Source organism: Gopherus flavomarginatus, chromosome 4, assembly GCF_025201925.1.
Source record: "Gopherus flavomarginatus isolate rGopFla2 chromosome 4, rGopFla2.mat.asm, whole genome shotgun sequence".
In the NCBI taxonomy this organism is placed as follows: Eukaryota; Metazoa; Chordata; order Testudines; family Testudinidae; genus Gopherus; species Gopherus flavomarginatus.
Window position 1 is genome coordinate 76,774,840 of NC_066620.1, and position 16,008 is coordinate 76,790,847.

General features: G+C 43.5%; 1 protein-coding gene across 1 annotated transcript; it reads left to right on the forward strand.

Annotated features, from left to right (window-relative positions):
* The first annotated feature begins 4,030 nt into the window (after nt 1-4,030).
* On the forward strand, nt 4,031-7,139 carry MAP1LC3C (microtubule associated protein 1 light chain 3 gamma). The gene is made up of 4 exons (XM_050950469.1): nt 4,031-4,117; nt 4,206-4,261; nt 4,405-4,511; nt 5,724-7,139. Exons 1-4 carry the CDS (start codon nt 4,060-4,062, stop codon nt 5,932-5,934), a joined length of 432 nt encoding a protein of 143 aa, XP_050806426.1. The 5' UTR covers nt 4,031-4,059; the 3' UTR covers nt 5,935-7,139.
* Nucleotides 7,140-16,008: the final 8,869 nt, after the last annotated feature.

Sequence of the window (16,008 nt, forward strand, 5' to 3'; positions counted from 1 at the left end):
CTCAAAGGTGTCAAGGAAGCCAGTGGACATTACCCAGAGCAACTTTGCCTGGATGCGTGAATGGAGTGAGGATCGGAAATAGGTCCCACAGTCACAGGAAACTCCCTCAGCCAACCTCCTCTCCCTGGTCTTATAGATGGCCACTTTGGCCTGCACTAGGAGGAGGTTAACAAGGAGGTCCCGCGACTTTGTGGGGCTATGGATAAGGTGTGCGTATATAAGAAGGTGAGGGGAAAAGTGCACCCAAAAATGTAAAGGGATGTCTAGGAGGAGCCAGAATAGGGGCTGCAACCTAAAGCACTCCAGGTACACATGCGCCAGGGTCTTCCTCACACCGCAAAAGGGACAGGCGTTGGGAACGGGGGTGAACCGTGCCAAGTACATACCCGTGCTCATGGCTCCATGGAGGAGCCACCAACTGATATCCCCCTTGAGCCGTGAAACCAAGGTGGAATATAGGCTGGCCCACCAGCCAGGGGGTTCCTCATCCTCAACAGGTGGCAATAGGTCCTGCCACTTAGCACTGGGGTGGGACACAAGGGTGAGGAAATGGAGCATATGGAGCACAAGCATATATAGATGCACCCTTGGCACGGTTCGAAAATGAACCAGCTGCAGGTCGTGCAGCCAGCTCAAGGTGGGTGGGGGGGCCATGTGGTGGGGGGGAGCTCATGGGGCAGAGGCCCTAGGAAGACATCCCAAAGACCTGGGGTGTAGGGTGAGTGGGGAGCACCCTTCCACAGGACCCCCTCGAGGTAAACCCAAGCAGTGGGCAGAAAGGCTGCTCTCACCTCCTGAAGTATGTGCCAGGGAGTACAAAGGGTGGAAAGCCCCATGCGCTGAGTGAGCGTCAGGGGATCCACCCAGTCTCCCGGGCCATAGTCCAGGAGGCCTCCGATTCTGGTGACTTCTGCCTGTGATGTGTTGAGCAGGATGACATGACATCTTTAAAAAGGTTAGCTGAGGTACTATGTGCCAGTTCCTGCTCTCAATTATGAGGCTGCAACTCCCATAAAAACTGTACAAGATACAAGGCTCCATAAGAGTAAGGCTTAAAGCCAGGGCATGGGAAGGCAGCACTGAACATCCCAAAGAGCAAAAAATTAATCCTGAGCTCACACCTTACAAAAACATGTCGGATTTATTACAAATAAAGTCAGTGCTTCTTAGTCTGAAGCCTAGGCTGAATGAAACTGGCTGGAGAGTCCTTGTGTCTGATAGCTAAATACCTCAGACACTAGCTTCTGTGCAGGGTGACAGAACAGTTGCCTATTAAGGAGTAGATACAATATTTGGCTAAAGTAGGATCTATTGACCTAATTGGCAAAATAGTGGATCCCACAGGGCAGATTCAGGGGTCTGCCCACATGAAGGAGTTTCCGGGATCATGGGCTTAGGCCCTGATCCTGTTTGAACCAAGGTCTTTGTTTGTAAGCTTGGGGCAAGGACCTTGTCTTCTCTGTTCCCTTTGGTAATAAATACAGGCTATCAGATGAGAAAGCTGGTGCTGTGACAAAAGCCCTAGCTGAGGAATTAATTTACAGATTTGGAGCCCCTCGAAGTCTGGACCAGCAGTACTGCCAGTCCAAAGCATGCAGATATCATGAGTCAGGCACCTACAAATCACAAGATTGGCTTGAAATCATGACTTTTTTTTTGTAACTAATTTGTCTTTGCCACCTTCTTTTCAAGCCTTTAGGTTGCACTTGGGACTCATTTTCAAAGCTTTTCTCTGTAACAATGAGGGTTAGAAACTTTCTTTTATTTTTAAATGAACTCCAAGATTCTCCCATATTCACATGACACCAGGAACTGGAAGTTTAATCAAAAGAGCAAATATTGCAAGACTGGTAATAAAACTGTGAGAACTGACAACACTGAAGCAAGGCAGTAACTTTAGTTCTGCCCTATACAAATAGCCATGTAGGGCTTAGTAATTAATAAACCTTGAACAACTCTGTATTTCCCCCAATCTGATAGGCTGAATAGAATACTAACTATCATGTTAGCAATGCTTATGTAACACAATCAGAGTAGCTGGGATAAGTTACAGCCATTCATTAGTATGGCTTACAGAAAGAGCAATCAGTCTTCTATTGACTTTACTTTTTACCAAGTCATGTTCGGTTGAGAAACTATCTTGACAGCTGTAGTAGTTACAGGGATACAAGTAATGCAAGTGGTTGCGGGTGTGTCTGACTATAATCAGCAGGTAGACAGATCTGAAATCCATTTGGAAGCTGTTAAAAAAATACAACCCAAAACCAGAATATCATGTTAGTGCTTCTGGGAGACAAAAGCTAGATTCTGGTATAAAAGTCACCTTCCAGAATTATTCAGAAAGTGAGCCAGTGTGGGTACAGGAGAATGTGAAAAAGAGGGGCCCTTTTTCAAAATGAAGGAAATAATTTTAAGAGCCACTTGTAAGAAGCTAACTGCCAAGTTGAAGACAGAATCACGTGAAAAGGAAAAGCAGATGGGCCATAGAATACTACTATAAGTTAAAGATTCTCTTATGGGCACCTGGATTCCCTTTACAAAGCATTAAGTGTCAGGCAAAAAAGTAAAACATACCTTTCAGTTTGCATGACTTCTAATTTAAATGAATGAAGTTGTCAGTAGAGCTGGAAACCCCACATTTTCTGGCTTGCAGGCCTGTGCTTTTACCATAAGACCATCTCTGCAGAGGAATGCAGAGACAAAAGATGAGAGATACAGAAATATGGTGTGTAATTATTTTTCCACTGAGTGACACTGAATGCAACACTTTACTAACCTAAATGATTAGTTACAATGTAACAGCCAAATGCAACCTTCAATCTTTTGGGCAAAATGCTCTTTGACACCAATGGGAAATCAGCATTCTGTCCTTGATTTTGTAGCCCCAATCTCCACAATCATCTTTAATTAAAACCATAATTCATGATCCCCCCCTCTCCTGTTCTAAGCTCATCAGTACCCTAAAATGGTCACTATATCAGAAGCAAACAGTCCTTATGAGACCTATTTTTCTCTTGCTATGTTTCATCATCCATGGGCCTGATTGAAAATGTGGGAGCTGGGTTAAGCAATGAAATATGGCAGGTGCACACACCTCAGTAAGTTACTAAAACAATGTACTGTGGTTAATCTTATTTAATTCAAAATGGGTGAAATCACCCATGCAGACAGCTAGCATAAGACCTATGCACTATCTATGTCTTATTTAAATCCTCACATAGGACCTTTAGCCCAGCTCCTCAAAGGTATTTATGCTCCTAATTTTCACTGATTTCAATTTCCACTTAAATTAATATCAATTATGAGCCTAAATACCTCTGATGTTCTGGGCCTTTATGCCTAAGCCTCTTCAAATGACTGGTTAACCCCTCATTTCTCCCAATGAGAATAAGCAGGCTGGCCCAGCACTTTGTTCACATGACAATTTGCTACAGGTATAGCATATTGTAATAACACCAGCATGATGCATCCAGCAAAGCCCCAGCCCTATACCATCTTCTTCTGGAAAGGGCTTGGGGGTGCAGGGGTAGCATTGTGCATGGGCCCCCCCCCCAGGAGGAAGTGCCTGCAGTTGCTTTCTTGTAACCCCCTCTGGGCAACATGTTTTTAATGGGTCTAGGAAGGAGTCACAGGAGCTGTCCACAAAAGGAGCAGAGTCTGGAATGACGTGGAGACCCCTGAAGAACAGTGGGATCCAAAGACCTTCTGGCACACAAAGGGTAAAACAAATAACATGGGAGATACAACGTGTCAGGATGTCCTTTCAAGACATGTACAGTGTCCTGTTGGGGTACAGAATACAGGCAGAAGTCCTCTGCACTCTCTCTGTCCAACAGGCAGACCCCACCATTCCCTGGTAAACTAGCTGCAGCCAGGTTGAATCCACCCCTGCTGTATGGGAGAAATGAGGGTGGGGTCAGGGAGTAACATGATGTCACAACCAGGCCTTTATAAGGGGCTTAGCTTACAACTTCTCACAGTTTGAATTCAGCTGTGGTTGAGGACTGGGAGCTTCTTGTTATTGCTAAGCCCTGGTAACGAAGTCTTCAAGGAAAGAAGATGCAAACTCTGCATAGCAGCCAATCTGTTAGACCTTTTAAACTGAGAAAGAGTTTTGGTAAGTCAGCTGGGTATTGTATATATCTAAGCTATATTTGAGGTTGAGGAATGCATGTGTATAATATTTGTTTTTTTCTTTTACACAGCAACTAGACTGGAAGAAGGAGCAGGAATTCGGGCAAAGTTCCCAACAAAAATCCCAGTAAATATCTGTTCCATTTGCTATATCAGTATTTTAGCTTTTCTTAAATAAAGCTCAGCCATTGAAGTCTTTTTGTTTGTTTAAAAACAGTCAAACACTTTCAATTGCTTTAAAAGTGATTTCTTATTACTCTCTAAAAACAGGTAATTGTTGAACGGTATCAGAAAGAAAAATATCTTCCTCTACTGGACAAAACAAAATTTCTTGTGCCTCAGGAGCTCACCATGACACAGTTTATAACTATCATTAGGTATGTAGCAAACTCTGGAATAGCAATTAGCCCTCTATAAATGTGGCTGTGTGCTCTTATGCTGTGGCTTGCAAGATCTGGAATCTAGATGTTAATTTGAATCATGTTCTCTAGTACTCAGCCAAGAGGGGTTCAGTTTTACTGAGTGCTGTGTGTGGGAAGCACAGAGATCTAGTCGCTGGCCCTCTTTTTGCCTGCATGACACTAATAGAGGTAAAACCTACAAAGTGTTCTCTCTGTCTTTTTTAAAACAAGCTTTCTTTCCAAACCTGTTCAGAGCTTCTTGTGAAATCAGTGACAGCATAGAAGCACAAAGTTTGTCCATAAGCCTAAATAAATAGTTTCTGTCTGATTCATGTCCTGCTTGCCTCTGTGAGGAGAACTTAAGTAAAAAGGGAGTTGAGTGGTAACCAGGACTTGGAGATTTTTAGTCCAAGCCCTGCTACTGACTTGCTGTGAACCTGAGTAAACTGACAGAAGTATCTCAGGTGTGGGCTGTGTGAGGCAAACTGCTTCTAAATTGCTCTGAGGTCACTGGCTGAAAAGCTCTACAGGGAAGAAGTCCTCTACCCCTGTAATTCTTAAGTATACTCTAGAGTATGTCTGTCTTTAAAAGAACATTGCCTTTAAAAAGCCTATGATCTCTATATAATACAATGGCTTCCATCAAGTATAAGGGCTATGTGTGGGTGGATGGGTAGACAGGCCTAACTCTTGGGAGCTGAGCCCCTCTGAGAAGGACTAATCTCTCTTTCAAAGACTGAGTGAAGCTTTGAATATGTCTGTAAATAAAGGTTTAAAGCCATACTCGATCTTGCATCATACGTTGAACAGTGCTGAAGAGACTTCTGCTCTCTGCTTAGTATTTAGCAACTGCAATTGAGTAAACAAAGCCCTGACTTAGATCTTTTCTGCTTCAAATATTTGACTTGGGAGACTTGCATAAAAGAGCCACAGATTGGAAAAATATGGATTTGACAATAAGACTGGATTTAAATCTAGCTACGTGATTGCCTACAGATGTTAAACCATATTGACTTACAAAGCACTCTGGCTCATCTCTGAAGTATAGTGTGATAAATGTTAGTGCAGTTGCAATAATCTGTCATCACATTTATCAATGTGGTTAATGTGCAATGCAAAAAATGAACTCATCCAAAAATGGCTTGTATTTGGAAAATAATCCTTTCCCCTCCTTTCTCCTAAATCTAGAAGCAGAATGGCTCTAAATGCTACACAAGCTTTCTACCTGCTGGTGAACAACAAGAGTCTGGCCAGTATGTCTCTGACATTGGCTGAAGTGTACAGGGACTACAAAGATGAAGATGGCTTTGTATATATGACATATGCTTCCCAGGAGATGTTTGGATGCCTCTTGCCCACTGCCCAAGGGAAATTTAAGGAACACCTTCTAAAAACATAAGGGCATGTCTGACTGCTGCTGCTGGGCAGCTGATTATGCCAGTGACTTGAAGATCAGAGATGACCTTTCCAGTATGGGCTCTTAAACACTGTACTGAGGGCTAATGGCCCAGATGTTGGCAGGACCAACTAATGCAGAAGTGGTGATGCTCTGTTCCTAGATAAGTAACTTGGAGATATATATTTTATATTTGAAAAGACACTAGTGGATTTTTTTGAACTGCACCTTTAGAATCTTTTTTTGTAATGTCAGTTTAAGTTATGTAACTGCTTTTTAAGGGAACTCTAAAGCCTGAGCCTAATAGATTCAAATAAAGATACATTTAAGATTAGGTTGAATGTAAATATTAATCTGGGGGAAGTACGAGTCGCCTAGAAAAGTATTGTGGAGTACAGCTGGAGCATAGGAGCAGCAGCAGTAGTTTTAGAGTGACTTGAAATAAGGGATTGTGTGCACATGTTCTTTAAAGATGGTGGAGTAACTTACATCATGGTACACATCACTAACATTGATTGTACAGCACCACATATTAAAACATAGAGCATATTGATACAGGTCAGTTGGCTATTTATGGAAATTCCTGTTGAACTAGATCATACAACAGCTGTGCCATCATAGTTCAGCAGGCTCAGCCTAATAAACACTAGACTAGACTAGCATCTGAGTTCACATATCTACCTAAAATCCTAATTACATGTCCAAAATAGGATATTAAGCAGGAAATGCCTCTTTCAGGAATCTCTATGCAGCACTTTCTAAAGTTGTAACAGTATTTCTAGCTTGGGGTTAAGCTACTCTACTTTTTGAACTCTGCTCAAGGCTGAGTAGGCAGTTTGTTTCGTATCTTGCAACAGCTAGGTGAGGCCTTTCAAAGGGGAGAACAGTGTCACTCACATCTTCCTTTCTTCCAGGCCCCATCACAAGCTGTAAGGAGAGTAGAATTCTTAAGGGTGCACTGTGAATTAGTCAAATAAGAGTCTGCTGAATACAACAGAGGTGTCTTGGAATTGGATAGAGCAGGAGAGCCCATGTCTTTCCTTTAAAAACTAGTAATAAGGCACAATTTTCAAAGACAGTGCTTTAAAATCAATTTGACTAAAGGGATACAAGTGAGTATGAATTTAGGAAACTTATTTAAAGTCTGAAGCCCCTTTGCCCCCCCTTGTGGGAGGTATAACTATTGCCAAGGTAACTATATTTTTCCCTCTTCTCAGTTTAGAAGAGCAACAGTTCCCATGCTACCTAAAACCTATTGTAATGTCCTCTTTAATCTGTAGAAACCTCAATGCTACTTAGACAGCTAGCGTAGTGCACTACAACCACTTTGCTGTGGAACAGGCACAGGCTTGCTTGGAAAGGGTAGGAACAAGAGGTCTGCAGCAGAAAAGGGGGAGTGTTTGATTTCTTCTAAATAAACAACATTGGCAGAAGGGTCCTTGTGTGTTGATGTATCTATGACCTCAAGGGCCAGTGCTGGATGCAGGTTCAAGTCCTTTTATAATTAATACTGCAGCAGGACCTGCTAATTTGATAGCTCTCTCACTAAAAGCGGTGTTATAGCTCACAAAACAGAAGAAGTTTCAAAGAAATCATTGCCCCAAGGGGCCTGCTGAAAAGAGCAATATCCACCAGTATAGTGCTGGATCCTCGAGTCTTACATGGACTGTTCTCACTTATGCTCATAAAGGCACAGTGGAAATATTTTTCCAATTGAGCTCAGGCAGCCCTTTGTTGTAGACACTCAGAGAGCTTGGCAGGCCCAACACACAGCACTCCTGGGCAGCTGCAAGACTCTCTTGACTGGGTATGGACAAAAGGAAAGTTTACAGTATCCAAAACTCTTGTGCCTTTCAGCCTGTTTAAAAAGAGCTTGGCTTACCTGTTTTTGTGTCTCAGTGTTGTGTGTGGGATAGTCCACAAACAGGGAAATGGCTCCAAGCTGGCAGGGGTCACCAACAGCCTATCTGAACCCTAAAAATCCCATGAACTAAAATAACATCAGCGAGTAGTAACAAACCTGCCCTTCTGGGGATGGGTCAAAGCAAATAGGAATAAAAAAATAACTGCCTTCAGATGCAGAGGTTTCACAATCTCCTGCAGTAGGAAACTAGAGTGAGGGGTTCATTACGCAGCTTGGTTGTGGTTAGCCTGGCAATGATGTGGGCCTTGGCTTGAATATAAGTTATGCATTCTCCTGAACTTCTGGGAGTTGGTATCATTTAATCCAACTAGAAAAGAGGAAAATTGAGAGAGCAGTCTGCTGTGCTGGCTCCAGAACGAACCTGTGCACCTGAGAACCACAGGGCTCCTTCCAACAGAGCTGCTGTCAGGGGCAGCTCTAGGCATTTTGCCGCCCCAAGCACGGCAGGCAGGCAGGCAGCCTTCGGAGGCTGGCCTGCGAAGGGTCCACTGGTCCCACAGCTTCGGAGGACCTCCCACAGGCACCTGCAAGGCAAGGCAAGCTGCCGAAGGCTGCATGTCTGCCGCCCTCGCGGCGCCAGCAGAGCACCCCCCGCTGCTTGCTGCCCCAAGCACGCACTTGGCGTGCTGGGGCCTGGAGCCACCCCTGGCTGCTGTTCAAAGAGTCAATGTTTAGCTAAGATATTACACACTTAAGTGCACCGATATTGCAATGAAGGGCACCATTGCTAGAACGTATAGGAAGTAAATACCACCCCACTTTTCTATTTAATGAAGGGGGCAAAGACAGGGATATCTCCTTTATAGCTGTAAATCTACCCTTGTTTCTGAGTGGGGTTAGGAACTTGAGTTCTTTGTTGGTCTCAGAGTGTGCACAAGGGGCTTGAGACTAGGAACAGGAACAGAAAATATGGATGCTAATACTGACTCTGCCACACATTATGGGTTCACTCCTGCAAGATGCTGAGCATTTGGCCCCAACCCACCAAAGCACTTAAGCATAGAACCATTCATGTGCTGATGTATTTTGCTGGATTGGGGCCAATACGTCCAGCCCCTCTGTGACAGGGTGCTGGGTAAGGAGTGCTTAATCAGTCCCCTGCCATGCCAGCCCCAATTAAGGGGAATGGATTGGGGCTGGCTGAATAGACCTGTGCCAGCCTGTCAACTAGCAACAGCCTAATTAGCCTGGGGCTATAAAGGCTGGGAGGAGGGAGATGAGAGAGGATGAGGCCAGAGGCCGTCAGATTTGGTCTGCTGTTTGCGAAGCCTGGCTGTAAAATCCTGTCTCTAGATAGTAAGGTGGTGGTGGGAAATAGATATAAAGTGCAGTGGTGATTGCATCAGCTTGAGGTGTCCCTGACTGGGTTGTGAGGGCAGCAGGGGCAGAAGCAAGAAGGGCTCAGCTGCGTCTTGCTACAGCCTCTTACAGCATGAAACTGTACATGATCTGGTGCAAGCTCTGTGCCTCAACTTCCCTATCCATAAAATAGGCATCATACTTACTTGTCGGTTTGCAGGCACTTTGAGATTCTCCGAGGAAAGTGCTAAATAAGGGCTGGAAGTGCCTGCCCAGAAGCCTTTTAAAGGCCCCAGGAAAGGGGGTTACGTCAATAACGTCACCACTGATGTTCTTACACAGGCAAGCACACAAATGCACAAAAGGGCAACTGTACACTTAAACCATTCACATTAATGAATAGTGCCATTCATAACAGACAGGAGTGTGAAAGCTCCGTACTTTGTTAACTCTTCTGGAATAATGAGCAGGACTGAGGGGCAGTGTCTGAATCTAGCTGATGTCCAACAGAGGCTATATGCTGCCTTGTATCATCATTTGCACCTCTTCAAAGTAGGTATCAAATGCTCCCATGGTAGCATTTTACACTGACTGACAAGAATAAATGACTACACTAAGTACAGTACAAGGCAGCAGAGAATCAGACCTTGATTTATTTTTCTTTCAACAGATGAGGCCCTGCCCTGCCATTGCAGTATGAGTAACTCCTACTGAAATGGTAGGAAGACTGGGGCCTTGCCACTAGGCAAACAAGATAATTAAAATCTTCCATGTGCTTCCTTTAAGGAAAAGTAAGACCTTAATGTAGTCACCATATTGCCTTCAGAGACATGCAAAGTGCAGGCTGAGTGTATGCTGAGTGCTTAGCAGGACAACCTGAGGTGGAGACTTGCGGTCAGCTTTTCTAGGAGGTGTGGCTTCCCTACCCCAGCCTGGTACATCTCTTACCTATACTCACAATTTGGGAGGTGGAAGAATTCTTTGAATTGATGGAGGCACCTTCTCTTTTGCCTGCTTGCACTTATTCATGGTGCTGACAGGCAGGGACGTCTCATGTTATGACAGACACTAGGAAGAACCCCTTCCCTGATAAGAGCACTGCACATAAAGTGAGCTTGGTACTTCCACAGGCATCATGTCATTTCGTTAAGTCAACCAAGGCTGGGGTGGCTGTTGAAGGAGGAAGTGGGGGTACACTTGCAGTTCTCTCATGGTTTGGTTATACATACCCCAAGTGCAGTCATACTACTTTCAGGCAGAAGGACAAGGACTTAATCTAAAATAAGGGAAACAACAACTCAAGACAGAATAAAAAGTCACATCTCAAAAAGAGCGTCTCTCTTTTGCAACATGCATAAGCTTGGAAGGGTTAGATTATAGCGCTAAGTGTCAGTTCTATCGCCTACCCCAAAGTGATGGAGAAATATTTCATTAATGATAACTGAAATTTACAGGGGGAAATAAAAGAAAACTGCTGCTTGATATCTTATTAGAGTGTGATTTAAGGGTATGTATTCTGTATATTTTGACATGTGATCTTGGCAATTTGTGTTTTCATAGAATATCAGGGTTGGAAGGGACCTCAGGAGGTCATCTAGTTCAACTCCCTGCTCAAAGCAGGACCAGTTCCCAACTAAATCATCCCAGCCAGGGCTTTGTCAAGCCTGACCTTAAAAACCTCTAAGGAAGGAGATTCCACCACCTCCCTAGGTAACCCATTCCAGTGCTTCACCACTCTCTGAGTGAAAAAGTTTTTCCTAATATCCAACCTAAACCTCCCTCACTACAGCTTGAGACTATTACTCCTTGTTCTGTCATCAGGTACCACTGAGAACAGTCTAGATCCATCATCTTTGGAACCCTCTTTCGCGTAGTTAAAAGCAGCTATCAAATCCCCCCTCATTCTTCTCTTCTGCAGACTAAACAATCCCAGTTCCCTCAGCCTCTTCTCATAAGTCATGTGCTCCAGCTCCCTAATCATTTTTGTTGCCCTCTGCTGGACTCTTTCCAATTCTTCCACATCCTTCTTGTAGTGTGGGGCCCAAAACTGGACACAGTACTCCAGATGAGGCCTCACCAATGTCGAATACAGGGGAATGATCACATCCCTTGATCTGCTGGCAATGCCCCTACTTATACAGCCCAAAATGCTGTTAGCCTTCTTGGCAACAAGGGCACACTGATGCTCATATCCAGCTTCTCGTCCACTGTAACCCCTAGGTCCTTTTCTGCAGAACTGCTTCCTAGCCATTCAGTCCTTAGTCTGTAACAGTGAATGGGATTCTTCAGTCCTAAGTGCAAGACTCTGCACTTGTCCTTGTTGAACCTCATCAGGTTTCTTTTGGCCCAGTCCTCTAATTTGTCTAGGTCCCTCTGTATCCTATCCCTACCCTCCAGTGTATCTACCACTCCTCCAAGCTTAGTGTCATCTGCAAACTTGCTGAGAGTGCAGTCCACACCATCCTCCAGATCATTAATGAAGATATTGAATAAAACTGGCCCCAGGACCAACCCTTGGGGCACTCCACTTGAAACCGGCTGCCAACTAGACATGGAGCCATTGATCACTACCTGTTGAGCCCGACGATCTAGCCAGCTTTCTATCCATTTTATAGTCCAATCATCCAGCCCATACTTCTTTAACTTGCTGGCAAGAATACTGTGGGAGACTGTATCAAAAGCTTTGCTAAAGTCAAGGAATAACACATCCACTGCTTTTCCCTCATCCACAGAGCCAGTTATCTCCTCACAGAAGGCAATTAGGTTAGTCAGGCATGACTTGCCCTTGGTGAATCCATGCTGACTGTTCCTGATCACTTTCCTTTCCTCCAAGTGCTTCAGAATTGATTCCTTGAGGACCTACTCCATGATTTTTCCAGGGACTGAGATGATGCTGACTGGCCTGTAGTTCCCCGGATTCTCCTTCTTCCCTTTTTTAAAGATGGGCACTACAGTAGCCTTTTTCCAGTCATCTGGGACCTCCCCCATTCGCCATGAGTTTTCAAAGATAATGGTCAATGGCTCTGCAATCACATCTGCCAACTCCTTTAGCACCCTCGGATGCAGTGCATCCGGCCCCATGGACTTGTGCTCATCCAGTTTTTCTAAATAGTCCTGAACCACTTCTTTCTCCACAGAGGGCTGGTCACCTCCTCCCCATACTGTGCTGCCCAGTGCAGCAGTCTGGGAGCTGACCTTTTTTGTGAAGATAGAAGCAAAAAAAGCATTGAGTACATTAGCCTTTTCCACATCCTCTGTCACTAGGTTGCCTCCCTCATTCAGTAAGGGGCCCACACTTTCCTTGACTTTCTTCTTGTTGCTAACATACCTGAAGAAACCCTTCTTATTACTCTTAACCTCTCTTGCTAGCTGCAACTCCAAGTGTGATTTGCCTTCTTGATTTCACTCTGGCGAGCAATATTTTTATACTCCTCCCTGGTCATTTGTCCAATCTTCCGCTTCTTGTAAGCTTCTTTTTTGCATTTAAGATAAGCAAGGATTTCACTGTTAAGCCAAGCTGGTGGCCTGTCATATTTACTCTTCTTCCTCCAAATAAGGATGGCTTTTTCCTGCAGCCTCAATAAGGATTCTTTAAAACACAGCCAGCTCTCCTGGACTCCTTTAATAGTTATAAAGCTTTAACTTTTTGAATCACAACATCTGTCATTAAATAATTATTGTCTGACACTCCCTAGTGTCTGGGACACCATAATTTCCTACAACTGTGAAAATTTAAATTGATAAAAAATTAAATAGATAAAAAGCTTAAAAATAAATATCAATATTATCCATCAAAATTATTTTTAAAAAAATAAAATTCTGCTAAGCCTAAACATGCAGCAGCAACTCTGAGAACAAGATCACATTTGCTCTTGTTGACAAGGAGATGCCAGGAAAATTGACAAATCACAGTGCTGCATCAATCACTCTCTCATTCCCTCACGCTCATTTCCCCGATCAGAAGGGACACAAAGGGCTGTTTCTTCTCTTATATTTCTCCTCTTACCTCCTCCCTCTCTAAATCCATCTCACAGTAAATGGAAGGAGGACAGGGTGACAGATAGGCAAACCAAAGAAACACAGCATATTGCTCTTTTCTCCTCTCTTTTTACCCCACACAACCCTGTTCAGTGTACCCATTATTTTCCCTTATCTCCCATCCTTATGTGTTAGGTATTTTTTTTTAACTTGTGCTTAAGCCGAAGCCTCAAGTCCTACCTTATGCTGGTATCCTCAGACCTTCTCTTCCTGCCTTTTTTACATGTCTGTTTTTGCCTTTCCCCTTCATTTCTCAGGTCTCCTCTCACCTTCCCCTTGTTAACCTTCCACCTCCCTGTCCAGAGTCTGAACACAGGATTAAAGGGCTACTTACCACTGACTTCTGTCCAGGTGCTGCTGCTATGTTCCTCCTGCAGTTTGTTCCTCTCAGCTATAGCTGGGAGCAGACAGGACTTCCTTTCCTGTACTAATCAACAGCTAGACTGCTGGCACATTGGGTCACACAGCAAGTGTGAGACAGCCACTAGTGGAGCTGCTAGGGGAAATGCACACAACTGCACTTTGGGAATGGAGGGTGCAGATGCCTATGGGGTGAGCAGGTGTCCCAGCAGGTGTTAATGAAACCAGGCCATTTAGGACATGTGGAGGAAGATGGTTGGCAGCAAGGTCTTTTAGAGAGGAATGGGAAGAGTGCAGTGAGACTAGCACAGGGCTGTTACATTCAGCCCGTTGCACATTACAGCTGTCCCCAAAATTGGGATAGGACGGCTCCCTCAGCTACAGGTTTCACAATTACAGCTGGTCCTACATGCATGATTTCAACAGAAACAAAACAAACTGCTTTTGTCTCCATTTTTTACTGAACATTTTGATTTTTCAGGAGCAATTTGAATACTGACACAAGTATGATTTTTGTCCAATATAGCTGGGTTTGAGGACATTCTGTTTTTTAGTGACAAAAATCCAATGTTTGGCAGAAAGCAGACACTTTTTGTGAAAATTTTTGTTTAAGTTGAAAACCCAGTTTCCCATAAAAAAACAGTCTTGTCAGAAAATCTATGACCAGCCCTATGCACAATCCCAAAATCCAGCTCTGGCAGGAAGCTGTTTCAGAGTACGTCTATACTGCAGCTGCGGGTGTAACTTCCGGCTTGGGTAGATGTAGATGTGCTAGCTTTGAATTAACTGGCATGCTAAAAATAGCACTGAAGCTGTGGTAACATGGATAAATCGCCCAAGTACCAGCCATCTTGGAATGCCCTTGGAGCAGCTAGCCCAAGCTGCCACGGTTACACTGCTATTTTTAACATACTAGCTTATTCAAAACTAGCATGTGTATGTCTACACTAGCTGGAAATTACACCTCCAGCTTCAGTGTATATGTACCCTAAGGAAATTGCTTAAGCCTAAAATCAGCATTAAAAGGCTCAGGAAGAAGTAAGCAAGTATCCTTCAAAGTAAGGAATCTCTGCTATTTTGCAGCATAGAGGCTGTATCGAGATCCTCTCCACCCCAGCTTAATAAGCACAGGGAAAGAAAAGCAGTTTGGGACTAAAAGACGCCTGCAGGGTGTTAACTATTTTGCTAATTTTAATATCTATACTAGAATAGTGGCCAGAGGCTCTACTCAAGATGAGAACTCCATGGCAAACACACACAAAGATCAAGGAACAAGATTTACAAAAGTCCCTAGTGATTTGGGGTGCCTCCATTCTGGGTGCCCAACTGGAGGCTACTTAAAGGGGGCTGATGGTCAGAATGTAGGTGGGCTGCACATTCTGAAAATCAGGCGTCTTCTTTAAGGTGTCCAAAGTTGAGCACCCAAAATCACGTCATTTCTGAGCATCTTGGCCTTGGTCCTTGCTCTGAAGAGTTTACTGTCTATTTTTTATAATGGCGACTTGAAAAGAAGAGAATGTAATACAATGTCAGACATGTATTTGAAATGTAAAAATGGTTGGAAAGCAGTTCCTTCTTTGTTTACCTGCTATAAGCAGAATTCAGCTTTTTCTGTCTGCCTTGCAACAGCTAACATCATGCAACCACCTCAGAACAGTACTGGGAATGATGTTTCATGTGAATTGTCCTCTGGGACTGCAAGGCACAGCTGATAACCTGAATGTAAGGTTTGGCATGGAAGCACCAGAGGGAGCTTGCCAAACCATCTGGATTTTAAAATTGCTTGTAAAAGTTGTGTGGGTGAAATAAATTGGATGAATGAATGGAAATATTAAACTTCTTTAAAGCTTTGCAGGTACCCAGGTTTTTTTTATTTTTATTTTTAACTGATTCCAGGCAATTATGGCTTCAAATCCATTGACAATAAGAGGAGAGAAAGCAGAAATGTTAACACAGTAGGTAGCAGGTTGTTCTCCTGTTTCCTACTTCCTACTCAAATGAGTATTTTCATTATTTTTTTAGGTTGATATGATTGATTGTAATCTCTTTGGAACTCCACATAAAAACCAGAGAACGAACAAAACAAGAGCTAATCCTCACTGTTGAAGCACGTTGCTTTATCTCCTGATAACAAAGTACCATAGGAATTAATAGGGATGAAACCAACAGAGTTTAACAGAAGTGCAACAGGTTTTTAAAGGAATTTTAAAGGATCCCATTCTCTTTCCTTAGTTTTTGAACCATTCTATAGAATTCTATACCAGGGATACAATTAAATCCTACAGGATGATTCAAACACCTATTGATCTGTGATCCGTTTCTATTAAATTCTATATAGCTTTTCTTAAAGGCTGTTAAAACTTGCTCTTCTTCCCAAGCCTTTGTAGGTTGCTTAATAAGAGCACAAGTTCCTTAGAGCAAGTGCCATATCCTCCTCTGCATATATAAAGTGCCAA